Raw genomic sequence first — 26,052 nt, forward strand, 5'->3', positions numbered from 1 at the left:
AGACACATTCTCTGCAATGCTAGTTACTGCGTGCTTAGAATATGTATTCAAGCTCTTAAACTGGGAAAGCTTAGAAGTAAGGATCGATGGCGAATATCTCGGCAACCTTCCATTTGCCGACGACATTGTTATATTCAGGAACAATGCACACGGGTTACAACAAATGATACAGGTCCTTAACAGAGAGAGCGAAAGAGTGTGGTTGAAGAATAATATGAAGACCAAGAACAATTTTCCCATTGCAATATGTGCCGTAATAATTATAATGTCTGTGGTATATTTTGATAAATAAGCGATTGCGGTATTCCGTTTGTCCTTGAAGTACTGCCCGCTCAATTGAATGGCTCAAATCAACCGCTAGTGAGAGCTACGTGCCACCTCCAATTTTTCGCATCGATTGTTCTATATATATATATATATATATATATATATATATATATATATATATATATATATATATATATATATATATATATATATATAGATAGATAGATAGATAGATAGATAGATAGATAGATAGATAGATAGATAGATAGATAGATAGATAGATAGATAGATAGATAGATAGACATCTGCGTGTCTATGGGAAGACGAAGTATGTGTATTCTAGCTTTTGCGTATATGTGTTTTAAAACACTATGTCATCTGTACGTAACAGGACCGTCTGTAGACACAAACAATAAAGCCAGTCATCTGTTTGATGCAACACAAACACAGAAAACCAATCTTTTGATCCTACTATAAGTTACTATACTTGGTGCATTTAGTTTTCCCTTGCGAAAGGCTAGTGCCGGTAAATCACTAGTGAACTTTTGGAAAAAGCCACTGCTACGTATGCAACGAAGTGCTGCACTTAGAATAGAAAAAAGATCTATTCTTCCAGGTCAACGAATATTTTTGAAAGGCAATGCACAATAGGTATTTGTCATATTTCGAACACCACACCATATAAAAAGAACAGTTGAACTTTTCTGTGTGCATGGCTCAATAGGAGCCTCTCGTATAGCTGACGCGGTTTCCTTTTTGTAAGTGTCAAACTTGTTTGCCTGCTTCGGCGACATACCTTGCCAGCAATATTAAGGGTGAGTGTCATATTTCCACCTATAAAATGCGAGTGTCCAACATGGCACGAGTAATCGTATAAGTACGGCGAAAAGGTTGAAATATTCTAAGCAATAGCAACAGTGCAAGTTAAGATGCCAGCTTAAAAGGCAGTTCAATTGAAAGTGAGATCTCATTCCACACCAAATATATATAAAAAAGCTGCAGGTTTTGAAAATAGTATGAAAATTGTTATCCCAAAGAGAATTTATGAGAGTATTTCAAGGGTGATATGAGTAGTTCGGCATTGAATTGAGTAAAGCAGGATATTAGGCGTCACAAAAGACATTAAATTCGCATACTCTTTTATAAGGGCAAGACCTATTTTGTTTTCCAAATATCGCGAGGTAATTCATTAAAATTGATTTAATTTATTGTTGCAACATGATCGGCTTAGCGCTCTAAACATAATGAAAATTGGGCCATTTGCTGATGATTTTAAACAATAAATAAATTTAAGAAACAACAAATTATAGGTCAACTGAGAAATTAGGATTCTGCGTGGAGCAGAGACTAACAGGCCCTATTAATCGAAAGCATATACTCTACAAAAACCCATTTCGTTCCAATACGGTTACACTTCTTGCTGTGAGTAACAGACTGGCGCTTACCTTTGTCGAACGCCAATAACTGCTTGTGCAGCACCGCTAATCAGATTTGTTGTTGGACTAGTCCTTTCACGGTGTAAAATAAATTTAGATGTTCGCGATAGTAGACACGGACAAGATGGCATATTGCAAGCGCTCATTAAAAACTGATGCCCATCAGGAAAATGTAAACTGTTGAAATGAGAAATAAAGGTCTGCACATGCGCGACCCAACCGTAGACCACAACTATTTCGTTTTAGGTTCAGTTTGAAAATTAGGCACTTGCCTTTCCTCTCTTACACCTAAAGGTCTATACGTTCTTTAACCATGCCTGTAGTGAGCTCTGTCAGTGAAGAATTCTTTAAAATTTAGGGAATCTTTTTCTCGCCTTCTGATATATACTGCCGCAACGAAAAAAAAACATAGGTAGGTTGCACCAGACTCAGAGCTGCAGTAGTGTACGTGAAAAAAATTTTGCGTTCAGCAAAGGTCGTACGGGCACTAGGATATAGAGTTGACGTAACCAAACATACAGCGTACATTTACTGACATTAGCAAGCTCAAATGCTTAAGTTACAACTAGTGGGGTTTACACGGACAAATCTTGCAACATTGCTCGCTTTCTATTTGTAGTAGCCCCGGTTGGTTTGCGTATGATATTTGGGCACTCGGGTACAGCAATTAGCCTCTATAGCCGACGTCCAAGGCTGCCCTGCGCCGCTCAAGCAGCTTGCACTGGTAGAGAGCTGTACCTGATGCACTGGCCACGATATCTTGCCCTTGCACACACTGGGCAGACGGAAGCGTTCAGCCATGGTCAGACGGGCTTGGCATTGCTCTGTGTTGCTGACCACGTCTCTTGTCGCCATTTTCGGACACAAAGTGTTTAATGCAAGGGCACCATAGTTGATGAAATGTGTAACTTGTGTAGCCAACTGCACCATTGTAGGCCCTGTAACTTGCGATGAGCACCGGCTGGGTGGACTTGGGTGTTATATAACTACTGCGGTGGAGTGAGATCTATCAATAGCGCCCATTCTCGCTCGGATCGACAAACGTATTGCTGAGCTTTGCTCATCTGAACGCCTCGCGCATGGCTATTGTTAACTCCAATTGCGTCATGCGTGGCGCAATAACTACGCTCTCGGTGCAGGCAGAACATGCATGATTGAGCAATAGCTTCTTTTCGCTAAGCAGCGACACCAAAGTACCGCGTGGCTGGTAGGGTTGAATTATTAACGTTTTCGTTACACGCCGCTTTAGCAAGTGACTCCCGGTGGTGACCGAATGTAAAAAGGTTTCATGGCGAAACTATAGGTTGCTGTCCGATGTCCTCAAGCTTAAGTTACTGTCCAGAACCAAACACTGTCAAAACTGCAACTTAAGACTCTCCTTCTTTATTCTTCAATATAGCGGGTACAAAAACAAGCAACACCGAAATAGTGACAACGACTGCAGACGCAGTTGTCGGTGATCGAAATCTGGTCTCGTGGGTCTACTGTCTGCGTTGTTTATGCCTGGATCTCCTTACATACGTGGACGAGTAAGTGCTGGTGTTCTCTTGCATACTACAACGTACAGCATTGTTTGCGGCACCTGTATAATATTGAGACGTGGCTCGATCCTTTCTCATCTGTGTCGTTGGCGCGTATAAATCCCATTCATACGGCTCTCGACCACCGCCGAGATGATGCAGCGTCGGCCCACTCTTCTCCTTCTTCTCCGCCGGTTCTCCGACTAAGATAAAGGGATGTGTCGCCTTAACGTATCCGACAGCTTTTTCCCTGCGCCTATGACAGCATCATCAGCGGCATAACTATAAGCTGAAGGGTGGTTACAATATTTTGCTTCGCGGAAGCATTCTCGTGCCATGATGGCGCTGGGAAATCGCTCGGTAAGCACATATGAGTAGAGATATTGCTTGCTGGTGTGTCGTTGTCGGGCAGTGCGGTAACAACATGCAAGACCACGATGGAAAGAAAAAGGGCAACAACTTCATGCCAAAGCATTGCTTAGGTACGGGCTAGCTGGTATTCCATTGTTTCAAACATCACTTACAGCGCATACATAGACAAGGGACCGGCAGAACGACGAAGACAAGCGCTGACTTCCAACTGATTTTTATATTGAGTAACACGCATATATACTGAGACACCAAGAAAAAAGCGCCCCCCACAAAGCATCAAACTGACATGAGTATGCATTCAAAATTGAAAGGAACCATGACTGCCGCCTAAGACGAACGAGAGTGCATGTGCGACCTCAGAAAAACCAGTTCTTTATCGGTTAATGCAATTAACGGCTTACTAACTGAGTCACCTTCGGCAATCGCTACTGCTTCAGTGATAAGTCTAGTGCATTCATTAGAATGCCTACCTAAGGTAGTGGTTTCTTCAAAAAGCGGGATACAGCCGCATTGTGCGCAATGGACACCTAGATACCCTTACCTTCCTTTGTGCACTTTATTGCTGTGTTCTTGTAACCTTGTACCAAGAGCGGTTCAACTGAAACTAATAGACGGAGACGCCTGAAAGCGCGGTGCGGCACAAAAAAGCGGCAGCTAATGCCATCAGTGGGTCTAAGGCACATGTTGCATTGAGCGGCCATTTAATAACACAGATAACGGGGATAAATTAGGGCTGGCTTTGACGGCAACAACAAGCTGATAATAATGATAAATATTAATAATATTATTGTGTGGTGCTATCTCCTTTCCAGGTATCTAGCCTAGCTAAGTGCAATAAGTGTAACGTGCAATTAACTAGGCGTCGGTAAGTGTGCGTAAAAAGCAACAAAGCATTTCTTTCCAATGCTATGCACTCGTGAACAGTGCACTTTAATGGCCTCCTGCTTCACGTCGTGTTCTGACTGGTTAACTGGAAGAACTTGTGTCCACCCTAAATAGCGTATTGCTCGTATATTACACTCAAACTACTGAATCCCACGTGTGGAATAATCAAGGTGAACCCACTGCAACCCTCGTCTCCTCTTTATCGCGGTACCCTACGTCGCACAAATCGTCCCACCGTGGTGCACAAAATATAACTGAATGCCCCAGAAGCGGACGCGTTTATGATTTTCTGTTGGAGCTACACAGCATATTCTACAGACGCAATTATTGGCTGCACAATAGGAAAACTAGCAGCTGCAACCAACAAGGGCGTTCTGGATTCAAATGGAAGCGATGCCGAGCTCCGGTGTCAAATATTTTTGGGGCGTAGAAAATGGCATCCCGAGAGAAAGGCCTATGTGAGTATGAGAGCTTTGAGATATATATAACGCCTTGATCCACTCAGAAGCAATGTAGACAACTGTAATATGGAGTCTCTCATGCGCCCGCTACTGTCTATGATTGTGAACGAGTCTTGGGAATGGTCGCAATACTTACATTTTGATGAGCTGTTCAGTCACAATCTACAAAATCTTATATTCGTGTTCTCCTCATAGGGCAACAACTCGCAACGAAATGAACCTGTTGCGAGTGAATAGCTTTAAAAGTGTGTATGCATTGCCGCACTGGTAGTTAAGACAATATTTATTTTAAATGCGCCATATAAGTGACGTGTGGTATCGAGATCCATTACAAGAACACAATAAACGTTAGTTTTAGAACAGCAGGAATATTCACTGGCACACTCTGTAGTTTTTGGGTTCTCATATTCTTACGGGGATGTTGGGTGCTCCATTTGTAGCATCGCAGAAGAGAGTCCTTCATGCGTTCAAATGTCGCAGGAGCATTGCACAGGACAAATGGCATGACTTTGAACCGATATAAACCATCCGTCATAAAGAAAGCCGTATTTTCGCAGCCCATTTCATCAATAGAAATCTGCCAGTAGAGGGATCGAAGATAGATGGACGAGAATTATTTACCTCCATGCAAGCAGTCCAAGGCGTCATCGATGCGTGGTAGTGGGTAGGCGTCCTTTCGCGTGATCTTGTTGAAGTGGCGATGATCGCCGCAAAAACGCCAGGTACATTCCATTTTTTTTTACAAGGACGACAGGCGAAGCCCAAGGGCTCGCTGATGGTTTAATGACCCCTTTGCGGAGCATTTTGTCCACTTGTGATTGCATGACTCGACGTTCAGCATGCGATACACGGTCGGGACACGGACGAATAGGATTCGTGTCTCCAGTGTTAATTCCCTGGTGAAAATCAAAATCCAATAAGAGAAACCGCATCATGTAACGAGCTACACATATAAGTCAGACTGTTTGCTGCTTGTAAAAAGTGCCTACGCTTTATGCACCTGTTTAAAATTACCTCTTCATATTATTATTATTGGTTTTATAAAAATATTTACTATACTTATATATAACTCAGACATTGTTATTATCGTGTCATCTATGGAGATTCATGGATCGCACAGGTTTAGAGATGTGCGCCATGATACTTGCAGCGAATTGTACTAAGATCGCACTTACTCTTTCAGCAAACAACGATTAAGCCAAAGTAACTGGAACGAACGATGCATATTGTCGCACGTTATTGGAATTAATATCTGGAAACTGGAGTCATCCTGAACATTCGCAACACGTAGATAAGCCTCGCCAACTTACCGGCTAGAATTCGTAAATTTCGGTGTGCCAGCAAAAAAAAATGAATATTAGAAAAATTCTTATTTATTCAAGTATTTGACTATTCGTGCGAGGAATCTCCGCCTTTTTAGTAATCTAGCTCGATCTCTGGAAATACGCTATCCACCAGAGGTAATTCTTGAAAATTGTCAAATACACGCCCGGAGATACGAAATTGGCGGCAGGTATATTAAAGCACAAGGCCCGACAATCGTTCCTCTATTTATTTGTGTTTTTTTCATGACTAAAGAATCAATTTAAACGGTCATAAACCATGGATATTCTTATTTTCTGGTTCTTTGTGCAGCTAAATTGTGGTGATTGGCGCTTGAAAGGCGTTTCTATTTGTTACATATCCCTCCTAATTCATCCAGCTTCCTTCCAATACGACCCTTTTTTTACAGTGCTTATACAAAAATTTACGAAGTGACGACAATTTTGTTTTTGTAAAGAAACCCAAGCTGGTCGCCTTGCTATTATCAGTTGCCCTTTTAAGCGCACGATTATGTCTGGGTGTTTTGTGTCGATCTTAGCATAAGAAAAAAAAAGGAACAAATATTTGTCTGCCGTAGTACACGTCGAACCTACTTGATCCATGGAAATAAATTTAAAATTATGCTCAATAGGGTACAAAACGTCAAATACAGTCAGAAAGCAATATTCGGTGGCATATGAACATTTTTTCACACAATGAATTGCATCACTCAAATACCTTTTGCAGTTACCGCGCGACTTGAAGCCTCACATCAACATGAAACTACGGTCAACTGCCAGGCTAATACTCGCAGCGCTAATAATCATTGACGCATCTGGAGCGAGGCGCATATGGCCACTCGGTATTGTGAACAACAGTAAGTATGACCCATTATCAATGTCATAGACGGTTTTGTTTGCACGATACCTTTGGGGCAGAAAAGTATTCATGTAGGGCCTCTCTAGTCATCTAGGCTCTGGAACTTATGTAGCCTGTGTGCTTTCATGCACGCATCTACAGCACTGTTTGAACTTGAGTCTACAACACTGTTTGAATTTGAACAGATAGCAATAGAAACCGAAAGCGTTACGCTGCGTGGCCCTACTGTGCGTAAAGACAGCAGCGATTTCAGGCTATGCGAGAATCAAACAGCCAGCTCCTTTTTTGAATTCGGTAAGTTCCTGTAAGCGAGAGGGTGCCCATAATTGCTGCGAGCAGTAAGTACATGGCGCTACTGCGGCATGTTATCATGCGCTCTGTCGGGAGTTTAGGCTTTTTAAAGTCACACCAGACAGTGTGTCTGAAAATTTTGCGGTCATCGACTACGGTGATACCTATTTCGTCTGCAGGGTCACATTCTGATGCCCATCAAGGTTTCTGGTCATTGACATTGCACCTAAAACAGGGCGGTGGTGGCACACAAGCCAAGCCCCACATAATTATACCTATAGCGCTTTTGGTTTCTGCAACACAGCAGAAGCATACAGCAAACGAAACGTGTCCCGAAATATTAGATTATAGTTGTAACCCATCGAAATTTTGTCGTACAAATGTAACCTTATTATTAAATACCTAAGATGATCGCTGGTTTACGAATGGTCTCCATCGCATAGAACAAGAATGTATTATTTTGCGCATTGTGGTCACGCACACACAAACACAAAATAAAACGTCGCATGTTCTTCGACTAAATGTTTCTTTCAAGTTAAGCTAGTGCACGGCCGTACAGAGGAGGCAAACAAACAGGTAAGTGTATATGTGGGGCACGCGTACTAGAGACGCCTAAATACAAGCCACGTCCTGGACCATTATCAGTGCATACAGCATTCTATCCGAGATTGGATTAGACTACCTTCAACAGCATAAGACGCTAACTAATCAAAAAGCAAGCTAGAAGGCAAGAATATATGCGGAATTTTGAAACTATAGAGTGAACGAATGAGTAGTTCTTTCATATGGCCTGTTGGAAAGTCGTGAACACATATAAAAAAGCTTTAGAAATAATCTGTGCGCGTGTCAAATTAATATAAAATTCAGAGGTAGAGTTCACACGTAAACGCTATTGGATGAAAACTCACGGCCTAACGCCTATTGCGATATCTACTAAATATATGAAATTGAAAGTTAGAAAACAAAAATACAAAAGAATACAGGGCTGTTTACGCATGATCATTCTCTCTGATGGCTTCCGACTCGTGGTCTGGTTTTACCTGCGAACAGGAGGTAACTGCCTAATTCCTACTTCATATTTGTTCACTCCTCATCACGCATGAACAGATATCGGAGGGATAGTGCATGATCATTTTCTAGTTTTACAGACTTTTCAGAAATCGACTAAGGCAGATCCAATAAATCTTGTTCTTGAGATGTAGAATTCCAAGAGGTGGACAATACTAGCGCGAGAAATCTACACACGCCTACAACTAATTAAAAAATCCACCAATAAACTTCTAAATAATTGCCTCACAGCACGCACTGAAATGTATAAATTTTAACATGCGAGATTGCAATACACAGTTACTCAAAAGGAATTTCCAGCATTACACAAGTTGTGAGATATTATTTCCCAAAGTTCGGAACGGAATACGGGAGCGTAGTCGTCACTTTGGCGTTTAATGGACAAAATAGCGTTTTGCTATGAAGGTGAGTGGAAAACCAGAGCCCTTCACGGTGAGTTGAGGACGTATATCATCAAACCGGCGTCATTCTCGAAATGTATTCCGAGTGAATACGCCTTGCAATCTCACCAGCTCCGATTCCTAAACTCCAATATGTGCCGGAATGAAATTGCACTAGAGGTTATTTAGTGAATGTTTGTTAATTAGTGGTGCGTTCCAATTTCTTGTGCAATTAATATCACCCATGTGAATATCGCAGCTCATGGAGTTGGATTATGGTACCTGTATGACGTAATTTTTAAATGTTTTGTGAATCCTGAAAATAATCACCCCGTACACTTAAGTGCTCATCAATTTTATGTTATAACACCCGTACTATATGACTGAGAAATAACAATTACTTTCACATTGTACTTTTCCTAGATACCTGTCAGTACGGATATTATGGCCTACCTGATGGTATTTGCCTGGACATGAATCGCCCTTGCGTGAGCTTGTGCTGCAAGGCCCCAAGTTCTCAACTGATAATTAGTGGGTAAGATGCAATGTTTATATGCATTTTACACGCTGTCCTCGTTATATGTGGCCCCTTGCTAAATGCAAAATTCGAATTTGTGTTACTATTATTATTATTTGTTTTGAACATATATGTACAATTACCAGGAAGGGGAAGGAAGGAGCAGGCTGGCAACTGCCACCGGAAGGGGCACAACGTCTGCCTACTCTTCAGAAGGGAGGTGGCAGCAACACAGCTTACTATTGTTGAAAGTACACGATAAATATATCTTAATGCGCATTGTTTAGATAGGTCCGTAGGTCGGCGCACTCATGAGTGCACTCACTGTGTGTGACTCCAGCTGAAAGTACAGTACAAATATATCTGAAGGCTCATTATTTAGACAGCTGCATAGGTCGGAGCACTCACTCACACTCACTCGCATTCATTTCAAAGGCGTGAGTGCGAGTCAGTGCCAGTGAGTGTGCGCAGACGTGTGTTTAAGTGTGTGCGAGTGCTAGTAAGTGTGAGTGCGAGTGAGTGGAGGTGAGTGTGAACGTGACTAAGTACTGTGTGTGTGAGTAGAGGTGAGTGTGAATATGGCTCAGTACTGTGAGTGTGAGTACAAGTGAGTGTGAACGTGGTGAGTGCTTGTGAGTGGGTAGAGGTGAGCGTGAACGTGAGTGAGTGCGAGTGCAGCTGCGTGTCAACTCGAGCGAATGAGTGGTGTGAGTTGCCCTTATGGCGTATGCGTTACACATGATTCAGCAAACTTCTCAAAGAATAGTTTTCCGGGTTTTACTTTCCAAAACTACGACATGATTAAGAGGCACGCCGCGGTGGCGGACTCCGTATTAACTTTGAACACCTGGGTTTCTGGCATTCCGCCCCCATCGAAATAAGGCCCCGCGGCCGGGAATCGAGCCCGTGTCCTCGAGCTTAGCAGTGCTACTTTTCAAGTACAATGGCGCTTGCCAGAAACAAAAGCAAGGTTTGGGTACGGGCTAGTTGGTATTCCATGGTATCAATCGTTACTTACAGCGCATACATAGACGAGGGACAAAAAGGATGACGAAGACAGGCGCTGTCTGTGTCGCCCTTTTTATCCTTCGTCTATGTATGCGCTGTAAGTGATGATTGATACCAAGAAACAAAAAGAATAGTCTCAAACGATAGCACAAACACAAAAAGCCAACGGATTCCATTACGCTCAGTTCGACGTGCCTACTGGTGTAAATTCTAGGATTGCAGGTATTCTGGGGCTGTTCAGCATGTTTCTGATATTTCCGCCCAAAACTGCTTTGGTAGCAAAGTGAAATAAAATCTGCAAAATGTTCGAATTACCTAGCTTATTCAGGACTCAAAAAGCTAAGCATAAAGACATCCCCTCATCCACAACGCCTTGCGCGGTTCCTCTCGTCACTTGACCCTTGCCCTCTCAGTTTCGGCGCTTGCTCGGGAGGCGTAGAGCAGCTTCCATAGAGTTATGCGAGTTAAGACATTACGCTCAGTTCGACGTGTGTACTGGGGTAAATTCTAGGATTACAGGTATTCTGGGCTGTTCAGCATGTTTCTGACATTTCCGCCCAAAAATTCCTTGGTAGCAAAGTGAAATAAAATCTGCAAAATGTTCCAATTTTACTGTGTCTACTGTTCTACTGTTTGCGCATGCGTTTTTATAGTATTTTACATTGTATAATACTTAAGAAACCTTGAGAAAGCGCTATTAACCTGCCGGAAGCAAGCGATTTTAGTGCATTACAGCAGAATATCTGCGTTTCTTCGTTTTTTCGTTTTCTTTTCCTTTGTCGCGTTGTGTAGACTGTCTGCTGCTAGTCAAAAGTGTTTTGAAGCCAGGTCCCTTTCTCCAGCGCTGCGAAACTTGCACTTACCGCATTGCTATAGTTTATACAGTTTTGTCGCGTTCTCAGTATTTATTGCGCGAATGGCTGTTCACCTGAAACCTCGTTGTTAGGCGGGCCAAGGGTGGAAGAATATTTCCTTTCCTGCAGCGAAAGAGCGCGAATTGAATGCGCTCAAGCAGGCGAACGGAAGTCGCGTAGCGTTTATTTATTTCTTAGGAATACTGCCGATCTCACAACAAATCGCTGCAGGGAGGGCATACATATAAATACATAAGAAGCACAATCAAGTCACTTACACAATGTAAAACACTAAAACACTAGCAGAATTATTACGTGAAATTAGTAGTAGCAGCAAGCTTTGTATGAGCAAGAAATAGAAGTCACGAATAATACGATTACAGGATGCGCGACGATGAGATCAGCTATTCAACCAAAATACCGTTGCATGTTTTTTTTACAAAAAATTGTTCACAAAAACTGTTCAGCGTGTACATTAATTTTCACCGTAGCTAATCTTACGCAACTGTAACTGTAACTGTAACTGCGGCAACTGTAACCGCAAGCGCAAAGTGCAGAGACATTCCAAATCAAGCAGGGGCAGACCTTTGCAGCCGGCGCCTAAGGCCCGGGAAGCGTAAGGCTGCTCGGCTTTAAGGAGGCGCTGACGAGTAGCCGAGACACAACCGTTGGAAGTCATGCGAGCTGTGTGTGCGTGTCTGTGTAGAAGCGGCGCCTACTCTTCCTTCGGACGCTCACCCCTTCTCCCCGTCTGCCGACACGACAAGATGACGCCGGGTGCTTGCAGGTGCGCGCCTGAGACGGTTATACCCATTTATAGTCTGATCTTGCACCTGCGTTCCTCAATGGACCAAAGTGTCCTAGGGTGAGCTAGAGTACTGGGAGGATGAAGCTTCTCCGGAGAACTGCCACGCCGTCGCCCTGTTTTGCCGCACCCGCGGGCTTTCTTCGCTTTGCAAGCTGCGCCAAAGCGGCAGGCGTCTGCTATGCGCTAGATATTTGGGCACTCTTAGCCAACATTGCGATAATTAAGCTCCAATATACTACGTAACTGAAAGATAATACTGCAGCCACTCACCACATAGAGATGCGTTTGTGTGGTGTAAATACGGGAATTTCGTATATTCCATGCTTGCAGCTTTGTCACCGCAATGGTCCGCACTTACGGGGCTGTTTCTTGCACACATTCAGCGTGCGCTTCATTGTGAGCGGAAGTATTTACTTAAGTGTGGCGTGATAAACGTAAACATACTGCAAACTAGAATAAGCACGAGACGACGCGCGTAAGCAGGAGTACGAAGCAGATATCAACAGCTTGCTCATGCTAACGGGTTGCGCATTTCATTTGCTTTCTTTTCTTTCATGCGTTGGCTTTGCTTTACAAGACAGCATCCGGCGCTCCGCTGTTTCCTTCTCAACATGAAAGTAAATTATCAATTTCTTATGTATGCTCGCCGGTTAGTACATACCGAATATACTTGCTGATCAATTAATACGTGGTTTTTTTTATATAATGAAAGGAGGCAACTTAATACAAGGGCGTAAACTTTTCACGGTTCACTGCCATTGAAGGCAATATCGGTAGTAATATTTAAAGCTGCAAGAAATATTTGCATTGCATCAAGGTTGGTAATTTAATGGAAACACACTTAACAACCTCATGCACAATATATCCTTGCTGGTTTGCGTAACAATTCAACATGAGACTATAAATTACGCTTATTCCACTGACAAGCCATTTGCGTATGACAGCATCAGACAATTTACATGTTGATGATGTATTTTTTTTTCATTTTTCCTATTTTTCTCATTTATGTGAGGAATCACGGATTATATACCAAGGCTCTTGTTACAGCTGAACTTTCACATAATAAACGCGTAAACGGCTGGGCTACTATTAGTTATATATTCATTTCAATCTAGAAAAAAATTAATTTGTTTATGAATGGAAAATTTCCTGAATATAGGAGGGAGCGGAAAAACGCAGATGACGCAGATGTAAGACTCAGTGCTTCTGGCGAGTTAAACGGATGTCACTCACCTCCAGAGCTCGCTCCTTTCTCTCTTCTCATTGACGCAAAGTAAAGTCCCTGCACGTTTTTAGTCATGCGGCATAATCTTAGTAATTTTGTCTCCTGATTATATCATCGCTTCAAGTCTCCTCACCTTTCTTGCTTCTCATACTGAGCTATCATACGGGGTAATGTCGTCCCCACATTGCATCACCACTCCCGATGTTTCTTTGCTTTCTCTCTTCTCTCATTCCGTAGTTGCGCGCCTCCACCACATTGCTAGGCATTGTTGCATTGCATCAATTAAGAGCCAATGATGATTTCAAGATGATGCAGGCGGTGCAAGGCAGAAAATGTTACTTCATCGAAAGGCTGATAGAAGAAGGCAGCCAGTGCGACGCCGAAGCGGACCACGCCAAACGCGTGTCTCAAAATAGTGATGAAAGGCTCATTTTTACATCTGGGGCTACGTGACTAGCAAGTTTGTTCTCAAAACAAAGTGTGAACACTGTCACAGTATCCAACTATGAAAGCCTACTTTAGTCAACTGAGCTCAGGTGAGTGCGAGTGAGTGCCAGTGAGTGTGAACGGAGGTGCGTGGGATTGGTAGTGAATGCCAAATGATTGGGATTGGAGGTGCGTGCGACTACGAATGAGTGCCAATGAGTGTGAATGGACATGAGTGCGAGTGAGTGCCAGTGGGTGCGAGGGTGAGTGGAGGCTTGTGAGTGTGAGGGAAGGTGAGCGTGAATGTGAGTGAGCGCGGGGCCTGGAAACATTATGGTGAGAGGATGTAAGTAGGTACTGTCCCACACTGCCGACCTATGGATAGGTGACAGGTCTACTTACAGGGCGTCTGCAGTAAATCGAGGTGCTTAAAATTTCCCGGAAAGATGGTTGGCACCTGTACTCTTATTTGTCTCCTTCAGAAATGGACACCCCTTTACATAAAACGTCTTGATTTCATCAAATTATTCGTAGTGCGACATGGGAGTGACCAGCTCAAACAGACAATTAATTGACAAGGATTATCGGTGTTTAAAGCTATTAGGCAATATTTTGTCCTAGAAAAAAAACACAGGTCCACAGTGTTAACAACACGAGTGACTATATTCCAGGATGTTCTCGAAACTGCCAGAATGGCTTGCTCGGTGCTGAAATTCTACAGTGTCAAGAAACCTTGTACAAACAAACCGTGTTTGTAGCAAAATTTTAGGATGTGGAATAATATTAGGTACATTTGATACGAACCTATTCGAATCGGAAAAGAAGCAATGTGTAGGAAACTAAAAATATGTAGAACCTATACCTGGAACATTCTCCGATGCCTCTTGTACCCCGGAAGTACAAAAACCATACAAAGACACAATCTACAGAAGGTTATACACAGCTACAACGGTACAGAAGAAGAGCTCTTTCGAGAGCTCCAAAAGATGTACGTTGGAGATGCGGATAGAGAACTACTTCCGTATTACCTAGGTAACGAGAATCCTGATCTTGATACGCCTATTACGGAGGCAGAAGTCAGATATGAACTTACCAGGCTCAACTCGAAATCTGCACCAGGACCTGATGGGATAAGCAACAAAACACTCAGGAACATCGACGATGTATCCATCCGAGCTCTCACGGCCTACATGAATAACTGCTGGGAGCAAGGCAGCATTCCAAGTCAATGGAAATCAGCCCAAATCATTTTTATACCAAAGCCTGGAAAGAAACCACAACTGACGAACTTAAGGCCCACATCACTGACATCCTGCGTCGGTAAACTCATGGAACATGTGGTTCTCACACGTCTCACGAGATACATGGATGATGGAGGACTTTACCCACATACCATGGTTGGATTTCGACCAAAGTTATCGACGCAGAATATTATGCTCAAACTAAAACATCAGATCATAGATGCGGGTGAGAACAGTCTAGACACTAAGGCAATACTAGGTCTCGATCTAACTAAGGCCTTTGACACCGTCACGCACAAGGCCATACTACAAAATCTCCAAAAGCTGGATGTAGGACGTAAAACATACGCGTACATCGAAGACTTCTTGACAGATCTTACCGCAAAGATTTCAATTGGAGAATCCAAATTGGACGCGCTCAAGCTAGGTAATAGAGGTACCCCGATGGGTTCAGTCCTATCTCCCTTTCTATTCAACGTGGCAATGATCGGCCTTCCTGCGAGACTCGAAAAGATAGAAGGACTCGGACACAGCCTCTACGCGGACATCACCCTTTGGGTGGCGGGTGGAAGCGATGGGCATGTGGAAGAGATCCTTCAAACAGCAGTAAACACGGTGGAAGACTACATCAAAGACAAGGGACTGAGATGCTCCTCGCAAAAATCAGAACTTCTGCTCTATAGGCCCACATGCCGGGGTCGGAAAAGCATTAGGGAAAGACCGGGCATTGTGGTCAAAGTAGAAGGCACCACGATACCGATAGTGGAGAGCCTGAGAATACTGGGACTCCGCATATCCGAAAACGGCCATAACGGAGAAACCATTAGACTACTTGACAATAGTGTTCAACAAACAATCAGACTAATAAAGGGATATCCAACAAGCACTATGGCATGAAAGAGCACAATCTCATCCGATTAATAGAAACATTCGTAATCAGTCGTATTGTATATGTGGTTCCTTACCTCAAGCTCTATGCTGCGGAGAAAGCCAAGATAGACTGCATTATTAGAATAGCGTATAAGCAAGCCTTGGGACTTCCGGCAAATACGTCAAACGAGAAATTCTTGGCGCTCGGCGTGCACAACACATCAGACGAACTTATTGAGGCCCAGAAAGTAGCGCAGTATGAAAGGCTTACACAGAGTTTGACGGGGAGACACATCTTAGATGACATCGGAATAACCTACGAAGCACAGCACGGAGTGCGGAGAGACATCCCAAGGAAAATAAGGGAACATCTATCAATACCCCCAATCCCCAGAAACATGCACCCGGAGTTTCACCAAGATCGAAGAAACGCACGAGCGAGAGCTCTCCACAAAAGATTCCGTAGTGCCAGGGACGTGGTCTATGTGGACGCGGCGGAGTGCGCAAATGGACAGAGTATGTCGATAGTTGCTACGAGTCTAGAGGGTGACTGCAGAGTTAGTGGGACGGTAAAAACATGGAAGGCAGAGGTGGCGGAGGAAGCTGCCTTAGCACTGGCAATAGCCTCCACGGAAGCTAACATCGTAATAAGCGACTGCAAGACAGCCGTCAAGAACTATGCAAAAGGGAGAATCTCGCCGGAAGCACTGAGAATTTTAAACAACTTTCGTGAAGATTGCGACATTCACATTATATGGGCACCCGCACACTCCTCCCTTCCCGGGAACGAAATAGCGCACAACCTGGCTCGAGAACTGACAGGCCGAGCAGGTGACACGCAACAAATACTGGGAACGGAGAGAGACCGGATGACCAGCTTTCACGAGATCACCAAACACTATAAATTGGGAAGGGCCCATTTCCCCCCGGCACACTCCTCGTTAAATAGACGGCAAGCGACGGCGTGGCGCCTCTTACAAACAGATACATATCCGAACCCGGTGGCCTACCACCGCTACTACCCGGAGCTTTACACGGATTGATGTAGATTCTGTGAAGAAAGGGCGGACCTACAACATATGGTTTGGGCTTGTCCTCGTACACTCATACAGAATAAAATAATTAAGACCAGAGAGCAGTGGGAGACCGCGTTGCTCAGCTGTGCACCGGAAGACCAATTCAAGGCAATCCAGCAGGCCGAAGTTGCCGCCAGAGCCCAAGGGCTCGAGGCCGTCATTTAGGTAGAGGCCTAGGTCTCAAATCTGCTGTGCACAAATAAAGTTTATTCCTCCTCCTCCTCCTATACTGGATTTGTCGAAGTATATTTAGGTGGTGTGATTCAACACCCTATCGCTACTAATCATCCTTATCACCTGATCGTACTTCATCAAGGTGATATATCTTCTTATCAGCCTTTATGCATCCTTATTGGCATTAGTAGAGTTCACTCTACCATTAACAACCTTTATTTCTACTTGTCAACCTAATCAGGCATAATCCGACCCTTACAAAACCTTATCAGCCTTATAAGACTTGATGCGACCGTTATCAACCGTTATCAACATTGTCGGAATTTACTCTGACAAATAGAAGTTCGTATCACTCTTTAGCACCTTATCCGTCCGGGTCGAACCTTATCAACCGTGATAAGACCCGTAATGGCCCTCCTCATGCCTGACCATGCTTAACACATTGACTGCTTATCTGTCCGTGTGGTGCGACCAGAAGACGCATGAGCCCACCCGCCGTGGTTGCTCAGTGGCTATGGTGTTGGGCTGCTGAGCACGAGGTCGCGGGATCTAATCACGGCCGCGGCGGCCGTATTTCGATGGAGTCGAAACACGAAAACACCCGTTTACTTAGATTTAGGGACACGTCAAAGAACCCCAAGTGGTCGAAATTGCTGGAGTCCTCCACTACGGCGTGTCTCAATATCAGAAAGTGGTTTTGGCACGTTAAACCCCATAATTGAAAAAAAAGACGCATGAGCTCTCGGAAATCGGTGGCATTTCGATGGGTGAAAGAACGCCCCGGCGAAAGGCGGTTCCCGCGACAACCGAGATGAATCATGGTTGTGGCAAGCTTTGCATTACCTTTTGGCGAAACAATTTTTTCTGACGTCTACAAGACTCTATGGCAGCTCTGCGTGTGCTCGTAGAGATGGCTTTTATTTCACCAACGTAATGCGCTTTATGAACGGACCGACGGACAGATTGTCTTCATGAGCTGCCAAAGAACGCTTACGCGTTCACGCACACGCTACACACGCACCCGCCGTGGTCGCTCAGTGCCTATGGTGTTGGGCTGCTAAGCACGCGGTCGCAAGATGAATCCCCACCACGGCGATGGCATATCGATAAGGGCGAAATGCGAAAACACCCGTGTACTTACATTTAGGTGCACGTTAAGGAATCCCAGGTAGTCGAAATTTCCTGAGTACACCTCTACGCCGTCCCTTATGATGAAATCATGGTTTTGGAACCTAAAACCTCATAATCTAATATTTTATACACACGCCTGCACCTATTTGGTTACAATGGAGCAAAAGAATGCACCCTCGCCAAGTACACAATAAAAATAAAAATAACGCGACATTTCTGGCCCCTTACGGGTTCCATGATCAGAATGAAGATGTAAACAAGGACGCGCGAGTATTTATGGGCGAGGCGGCGCAGCGTGCGTTTGTACATCTCGGAAAGATTACCCCGAGTCCTCCTTATCGTCCGTGTATTTGATCTGATGCTGTATAATTTTGAAAACAAACGGGCAGATCAATGTTTCTTGCTTGCGATGATGCCTTCCGAGCCCCAGTCCACGAAGTGTCCGGAATGCTGGTGATATTCCACCAAGACGTATGCGGCTGTGTGGCCCTTCGCTACGTCATTTTTTGTTGCTTTAAAGTTTTCGCCCCTGCGGATTTTTCCCGGAGAGTGTTTGCGCTCGAAATGGTCTTTTGCACGATCCGGCTGTTGGCCAAGTTTTCAGCAAGGCACGTGGGCCACTTGAACAACGTAGAATTTCAAAATTCTTGTAACGACCTCGCTTGTTCCCGCCGCGCATGGTACAGCCGTAGACTTCGCTCCTTCTTTCGCCGTTTCATGGCGAAAATAAATGGCCGCCTTCTCCAGGACACAAACAAAACAACAAAATAAGCGAACTTCGCCAGGACACGTCGACCTATCCCAAGCTGACTAGGGATCCGGCAAAGCTGGATTAGGAGCTACAAAAGCTGCTCACTGAACATTTCAAGTTCGTCCCACCCCCCGCCCTCCCACCGAAATGAAAGTATCACTGCTGCAGGTTATGATTCCGCAGGTTATCCTGCCGCAACAATGGGCTCCCACTCTTTACGGGCTGCCAACAATTCACAACCTCAGTGTTCCGCTATGAGAAATCGTGGAATACACAAGCTTGCCGCTGTGCGAACTGTCCGGCAACCTGCGCCGCCCTCTCCAGCCGCTTGCAGGACTCACGTCCACGTTCGTCTAGGATTCCGCTCATGGGTTTGAGCATTCAGGAAGCGCCCGCATTGATAACGACGCCGTTATAATTTCTTCTGGCTTGAACTCACTTTTTACGTGTGTGTCGATTGAGTGTGCGGTCGAGTGGTGCAGGAAGCTTGTCGAGGCTTACTGTTCATTGCCCGAATACACGCTATTTGAAACGAATGAGGTATACCGCCTTCTAAAATATTGGCATGGGAATAGGTACTTCGTATTTGAGAAGCAGTTTCAGAAGCAGGTGTTCGGCATAGCGATGGGGTCATCTGCATCGAGCGTTTGCGGCAACATTGCTCTGAGGGATCTGGAAGATGCCATATTGTCGTCATTCGGGACGTGACCAGAGCCTGTTATAAGACACACAGACGACTGCTTCTGCATTGTCCCTCGCCAGCACACAACGCATTTCCTCAAGCATCTGAATTCATTCAAGCCGAGCATGCAGTCCATGACTGAAGAAGAAGCCATTGGTGGATTCCCTTCCTGGGCGTCGTCGTAGAGAGAACTTCTAGTGTCTTTAAGACCAGTGTGCACAGAAAGCCAATGCATACAGGAAAGTACCAGAGCTTCGATGTTGCTTTGCTGAACCACATCCTCTCGGGCTGCCCGGAGGATCTCTCATCTGCCGACCTCATCCCGCCATCCACCACCGATAAACAATGCGAAGCCCTTCTCTCCAGCATGGACCGATGCATCCAGAGACGGGTCCTGGCATGATCTGAAAACGTCATCGACGATCGGAGCCTGGCATCCTACGTAGCTTAGCCTCTCTTACCTCTCACCCCTTCGATTATTGAAGTTGTTACTCACTTACTGAATGGGCGGCTACAATTCGGTACAACCGATCCGTCGCAACGGTACTCTTTTCTCTAGCGTTGTGCTTCTACTCCAGCCCCCAGAAACGTAGCCAAGATTAGCAGGTTGAGAGAGGGAATTTCTGAAGGACTGTTACCCTCCATAAGTGCTCATAACACACGAATACAATTCAGCTAAGCACCGCCTAAAACAGCGCAAGAAAGGCCGAATTGCTCGGCGGTATCATACACTACCCCGGGAACAAGCGAGGCCCTTGCAATAATTTTCAAAGGCTATGGTTACTGAAAGGACAGGTCGGTGTCGTAATGCTTTCGATACTAGCAGTATCAGATAAAGCATCCTGTACTTGAAGCCGAAGAACTAAATGGTATAATGCTATAGAAAGTCTGTGAATTGTCCACGAACAGGTTAGCATTATTTGGCTCTGCTGCTACTCCTCTTCTGTTCACTTACTTTGCTAGCTTCTGCATGTCTACCCACCACTACCAATCATCTACTATTACATTACTTTACGCAGTACATGTGTTATCTTCACCAATTATGCCTTTGTGCCGTCCTTTCTTATATCAAGTGAGCCCAAAACGCCATCACAATGTTGTCTTTTTGCCGTCTCCACCGCTTTATTTTTCGTGTCCTAGTTTGCTTCACGTTTTAGTCACCAACTTTACGCCGCGACCGCGACGCCATGAATGCTTTTTTGTCCAGCGCTACTAATCATCTATTGTTACACTATTATAACAATCGGATGTGTTAACGTCTTTATTTTCCCCTTTTTTGATACAACCCTCATGTGGCGTCGGTGACGTAACCAGTTTTTTTTATTACGATAGCAACTATATAGACACTCCTGGAAAATTTTTGCCGTCGGCGTCGGCATCGCCAGAGCTGTGATGTTCTGTATAAAGTCCAAGAGTGATACCACAGTCACTACCAGCCGTATGCTGTATGTGTGAGGGAAAGCACGCGAGGAGAGCCGACCATCGCGGCTTAGTCTGGTACGCACAAGGGAGGAAAACTGGGAGGTAACGCGCCGTCTTCCATCTCCCGAAACGCTCGGCGGGATGGCAGGGAAGGGGCGGTGGTGTAATTCGAGAGCAACTGCGTATTGCGCGGCCTTGTCCGAGGGGTACCTGCGATCGCGACTCAATCTCGCGCATACAGGGGAGGAAAGTGGGGAGTAAACGCGCCATATTCCACTGGGTGCACAGCGCCGGCTGGAGGGGAGGGAGGGGGCCTGCGTTGTACTTCGTTACTAACTACTTATTGCGCGGCTGCGCGCGACTTATGCTATACGCGATTTGCGTCGGCTGCTGATTCTGGGTATGACGGTGGCTCATACATTTGTGTTTGCTCTGTTCTCGACGCCCTATTTGAATCGAAGCGATACGCAGCACGAACATCGCTTCGCTCGCTTCTGCTGCCGCACTTCCTCACGCAAGCGTTTTGACTGTGTGTTTCCGAGGTCATTGAATGTGATGTGTAGATGCTGCCTGTGCCCGCTGACACCATGCTTCGAAGCTAGGATAGTAAGCCAATGTTTGCAAGTTTACACGGCCGATATAACTACTATCTTTACTTCGTAAAACTATCTAACCATTTCCTATCGCAATCGATAGTTCGCCTTCCGTGCGAAACTGCTACTTTTTTTTTCATTTGCATTGTGAGATCACTGGCACTGTCGACTTCTGCAGTAGTACCTGCTTTTGTGTATTTCACCGCCAGCCCAAAAGGGAGACCCATGAATAATGACATGTTGTTACCACAAATTCGTTCTTGTGGCAAATAGTCATTTGCTGGTCTTTATTCAAGTTCTTGTTCATGGATGGACGGAGCATTCGCAGAGCGTGCCCATGTTGCATCTACTTCTCCCGTCTCCGACGACCGTGGCGCTGGCAGAGAACAGAGCATGCACTGCGAAACGAAAAGTCTTATGCTACGTGTGCCACAGTGACATGGACAAATCACTGGCCAAATACAGCTGCCGCGTCACCACTGTTAACTCCGTATCAGCCGTTGCAGTTCGGTTTCGATAAAGCACATTAGACGCCAAAGTCCCCAGCCAAGTATCCCCAGAGCTCTCAAAGGTGTCCTGAAAGATTCCCCAAATCTATCTGTCGCAACTGACGCAAGCGCGTGACGCTTGCGCAAATACGAAAAATATTTTCTCGTTACAATCATTCAGTTTGGAAGCATGGCCAAACCACACGCGATTCTGCGGCCCCTATCTCCCCTAACTTTGAGGCAATGCTATCGCTGTCAGCCCGGACGCCTGTCTCGGCTGGCTCGCACGCCTGGTCCATCCATGCGCATTTCCCTTGCTTTGCAAATGGCCCTGCAACATGCGAATTCGCAAGTAATAAAGCGAAAATTTCAGAGCGACTGCAAGAGCTAGAAAACCTTCTGTGCCTTTTTGCCGGTGTCCTGGAAGAACTATACCATTTACCCAAGTCTGCAGAAAGTGCTTTTCTTGCTGCACGAACTTTATAAAAATCAGATAGCAGATCAGAAGCAGATAGCCCAATTAGAAGCACTGAAGTAAATTATGCGATTAGCTGCGTATTACATAAGATACGCTGCGTCACCACGCGCGGGCGAGCAAACCACGCACTCCTCGACGGAAAGGGTACATGCATGTAAGAGCTAGTCAAATTGTTATCACCGTGGGAACGCTTTTTTTTATTTGCTTTCATATTTCTTAGTGAGGAGAAAGATCTCAATATGTCCGACAAGTTATTCGTATTTCCTGCGTTTAAGCTTACACCGTTAGCTCACAATGAGAACTATTTGTTGTATCAGGTGATAGCTAGTCCGCAAGGTTGTCCTTGATTATGGGTGTGATAAAAGGAACTGATAAGACGGGGAATGCGGGAGATGGAAATTCAAGAAGATGAGCAAAACGTGAACAGGGTGAATGCAGGAGCCAACGTTTCGACAAGTGGACTTGTCTTCTTCAAGGACTTCAAGGCCTTGAAGAAGACAAGTCCACTTGTCGAAACGTTGGCTCCTGCATCACCTTGTTCACGTTTTGCTCAAAAGGCGCTGATGCCATTGGTGTTCGGTGCACTGACGAGATGTGCGTGCAGACTTCTTGTGTATAGCCTCCGCATTGCTACATTTTCAGTCGTGTTTCAGTCCGTTTTACGAGGGAAGTGGTTGCACGTAATTTTTTATTGAGGCCCTTGAAAGTGAGTGGGACAAATGAGTACCGCTTTCTGAATATAGACATGCAGTGCCAATAGGACAAATACGTCCCACTTTTAAAGTCAAATGGCTTGTTTTACATAAGTAAAATTAGTTGCAAAGTAATTTCATGCACCCACAATTACTTGTAAGGAAGATATTTCGAAAGTATTTGTCTCACCACGAATGAGTCAGACAATTTTGCATCGTCAGTGGTACATATGCCTGCCACCTTTCGAAAGACCATTTAGTCGCAGTGTCATTCCACTTACTTGAAATAGACGACTTGATGTAGAGAATCGAAATTTCTTGCAAATAAATTTCTAAGCACCTGATTTACCACGCAAAAGAACTAAAATATATTCAAGAAATACGCCACACTAGAAAAATTTATTTCTATGCTTTCACTCGTACTCACTGATACCAGTATGCACAGCTCTTACATACGTAAATAGGGAGGTTGTAGGTGAGGTGGAATCCACCTTGGTCGGCACTTTCTTGAAAATTTTTTGCGCAAACAGCACGGCACCAGGAGACATGACGATACGCTACGCCTAACAAAAGCATCCATGCACAGCACACATGCAAAGCTGACAGGGGCAAAGCTGTCTGAACTGAGTCTGGGTACGAGGGGCAACTTCAAAACCAAAGTAGTCGGCCCACTGTAGATGCAGAAAACTTATGTGAAGGCATTGACTGCCTAGCTGCTGCTCATTCCTAATAATACTCATCGGAAAACGGAGTTCTAGAACATGTTTTTCCAGGTTACGCGGGCACACAGACTACAAGATCTCTTTGTGTTAAGGTCTAATTTGTTTACGAAGGGCACAAGCCCAATAATGTATTACGCAAGTTTTCGAACCAACGTAAATGTAGTCACACGCGATCCATGCTTGCTTATTCTCTCCTAGCGTCAGATTATCACCATTTTACTTGAACTAAACGTGAGATGCACAATCTATTAAACTGGAGTCAACTAACCCATACTCGTGCTCGCACCTACTTGGACTTGCCTCCACTCACTCCGACACCAGTCTAATGGGACTTGCTTAACCCGTCCAGAGAGTAAAGCACGCCCCTCAACTCACCTCGACCGACTCGCACTGAAACCCACAAGCACTTTCACAACCAACTACTTCATATTCACAACCGCGAGAATCGCTGTTCAAGCGAACGCTCCATCGCTCCGTGTTGTCCGCTCACAATGCTCGGAGTAAACTGGCGACAGGATGCCTTAGCAGGGTAGAACGCTCGCCAATTTCGATACCGGTTTTATCGCGCCGCCATGGGTAGTCGCGCATAATAAAATCATGCGCATTACTTTCATAATGAACCCTGTATAACGCCTCAGTATGTATATATTACTCAATGTGTCTGACTCAGCGCATAAAAATAATTCAAGTTTTTGGTGTTAGAAGCCTCACAGAGAAGAAACTGCTTCATAATGTGTGAGGAAATACATGACTCGTTTCATGAAAGTCTGGCGGCTTTGATAGCATCTTTGTTTACTATAACGCACCGATTGCAAAAGCATGCCACTTCCTAATATTTTGTCTACAATCTCACCAGACATTCACTATCAAATTTCAGGTGCCCTCTCCCAGGTGACTTCGATAACAGAACATTGGATGGATACGGCTATTGGCCCAATTGCTGCGTTAAAAGACGCACTTTACAGCCTCCACGCCTGCCTCCGATTGCTTTATACTATGCTTATGACGGAACGTGGAGATACCGCTACGCAACTGCTGAGTAAAGATCTTGATTACTCAATAAACATTTTATTTTGCTACTATTTTCTTTGCTTTCTTGGCAATATAAGTATGTTCCGAAAAGTGTCCAGCACTACCGTCCTTAGACAGAATATTAAGGACAGCGCGGTGTTGGGGGTGCAGTGTTCAGGGACACTATAACGTAAAGCTATTCCAACCTTTCCTATTCCAAAGGCGCTATAACGTAAAACTATTCCAAAATGTTTTATTTTCAAATCTCCTGACGTCAAATTTGCGTAACTGCCGACACAAGCATCGGGCGGTCACCCGCATGGTTGTATGAACAGACCAATAAAACGCTTTCCTCGTTGATAGGAGGTCACTTTTGTTTGCTTCAAAAACGAACATTGCCTAGGCTGAACGGCTTGTCTTATCTTATTGGCTGACAAGTGACGAGAAGCACGCTCAAGTGGAGCGAAATTTGATGGGGCCGAGCCACTGCACTGAAAATCGATAATACCCGCCGTGGTTGCTCAGTGGCTATGGTGTTAGGCTGCTGAGCACGAGGTCGCGGGATCGAATCCCGGCTGCGGAGGACGCATTTCGATGGGGGCGAAATGCGAAAACACCCGTTTTCTTAGATTTAGGTGCACGTTAAAGTACCCCAGGTGGTCGAAATTACCGGAGTCCTCCACTACGGCGTGCCTCATAATTAGAAAGGGGTTTTGGCACGTAAAACCCCATAATTTAATTTAATTTTTTTTAATCGATAACCGGACGAATAAGGCGGTGCCGGCGTCTGCGATTGGTCCGCTTTCCCTTATTTAACTCGTGGTGGCTGGTCGAAAATGGAACAGCATGCAACATAAGGTTAAAAATGCCGTTAAAATGGACCCTCAGCAAAGAAGAGTGGCCAGAACGAGGTCTAAACGTGCCGAAAGTGCTCTAAAACATTACGCGGCTACGCAAGAAGCTTTATTATACGCAAATAAGCCCATGCTCTCCGGCAGGTGCGAGTAGACAATGCCTCAGCG

At 44.8% G+C, this 26,052-nt stretch overlaps 1 protein-coding gene across 2 annotated transcripts; it reads left to right on the forward strand.

Moving 5' to 3' along the window:
• The first annotated feature begins 927 nt into the window (after positions 1–927).
• On the forward strand, positions 928–25,101 carry LOC142591157 (uncharacterized). Of its 2 annotated transcripts, XM_075703526.1 has the most exons (5): positions 969–1,082; positions 3,103–3,232; positions 6,991–7,120; positions 9,285–9,396; positions 24,897–25,101. In XM_075703526.1, exons 2-5 carry the CDS (start codon positions 3,203–3,205, stop codon positions 25,060–25,062), a joined length of 438 nt encoding a protein of 145 aa, XP_075559641.1. In that variant the 5' UTR covers positions 969–1,082; positions 3,103–3,202; the 3' UTR covers positions 25,063–25,101. The 2 variants fall into 2 exon arrangements, 1 of the variants encoding a protein (XP_075559641.1); XR_012830366.1 differs by lacking the exon at positions 3,103–3,232 and having other exon boundaries at positions 928–1,082.
• Positions 25,102–26,052: the final 951 nt, after the last annotated feature.

The sequence above is a fragment of the Dermacentor variabilis genome, chromosome 8, assembly GCF_050947875.1.
Source record: "Dermacentor variabilis isolate Ectoservices chromosome 8, ASM5094787v1, whole genome shotgun sequence".
Taxonomy (NCBI): Eukaryota; Metazoa; Arthropoda; class Arachnida; order Ixodida; family Ixodidae; genus Dermacentor; species Dermacentor variabilis.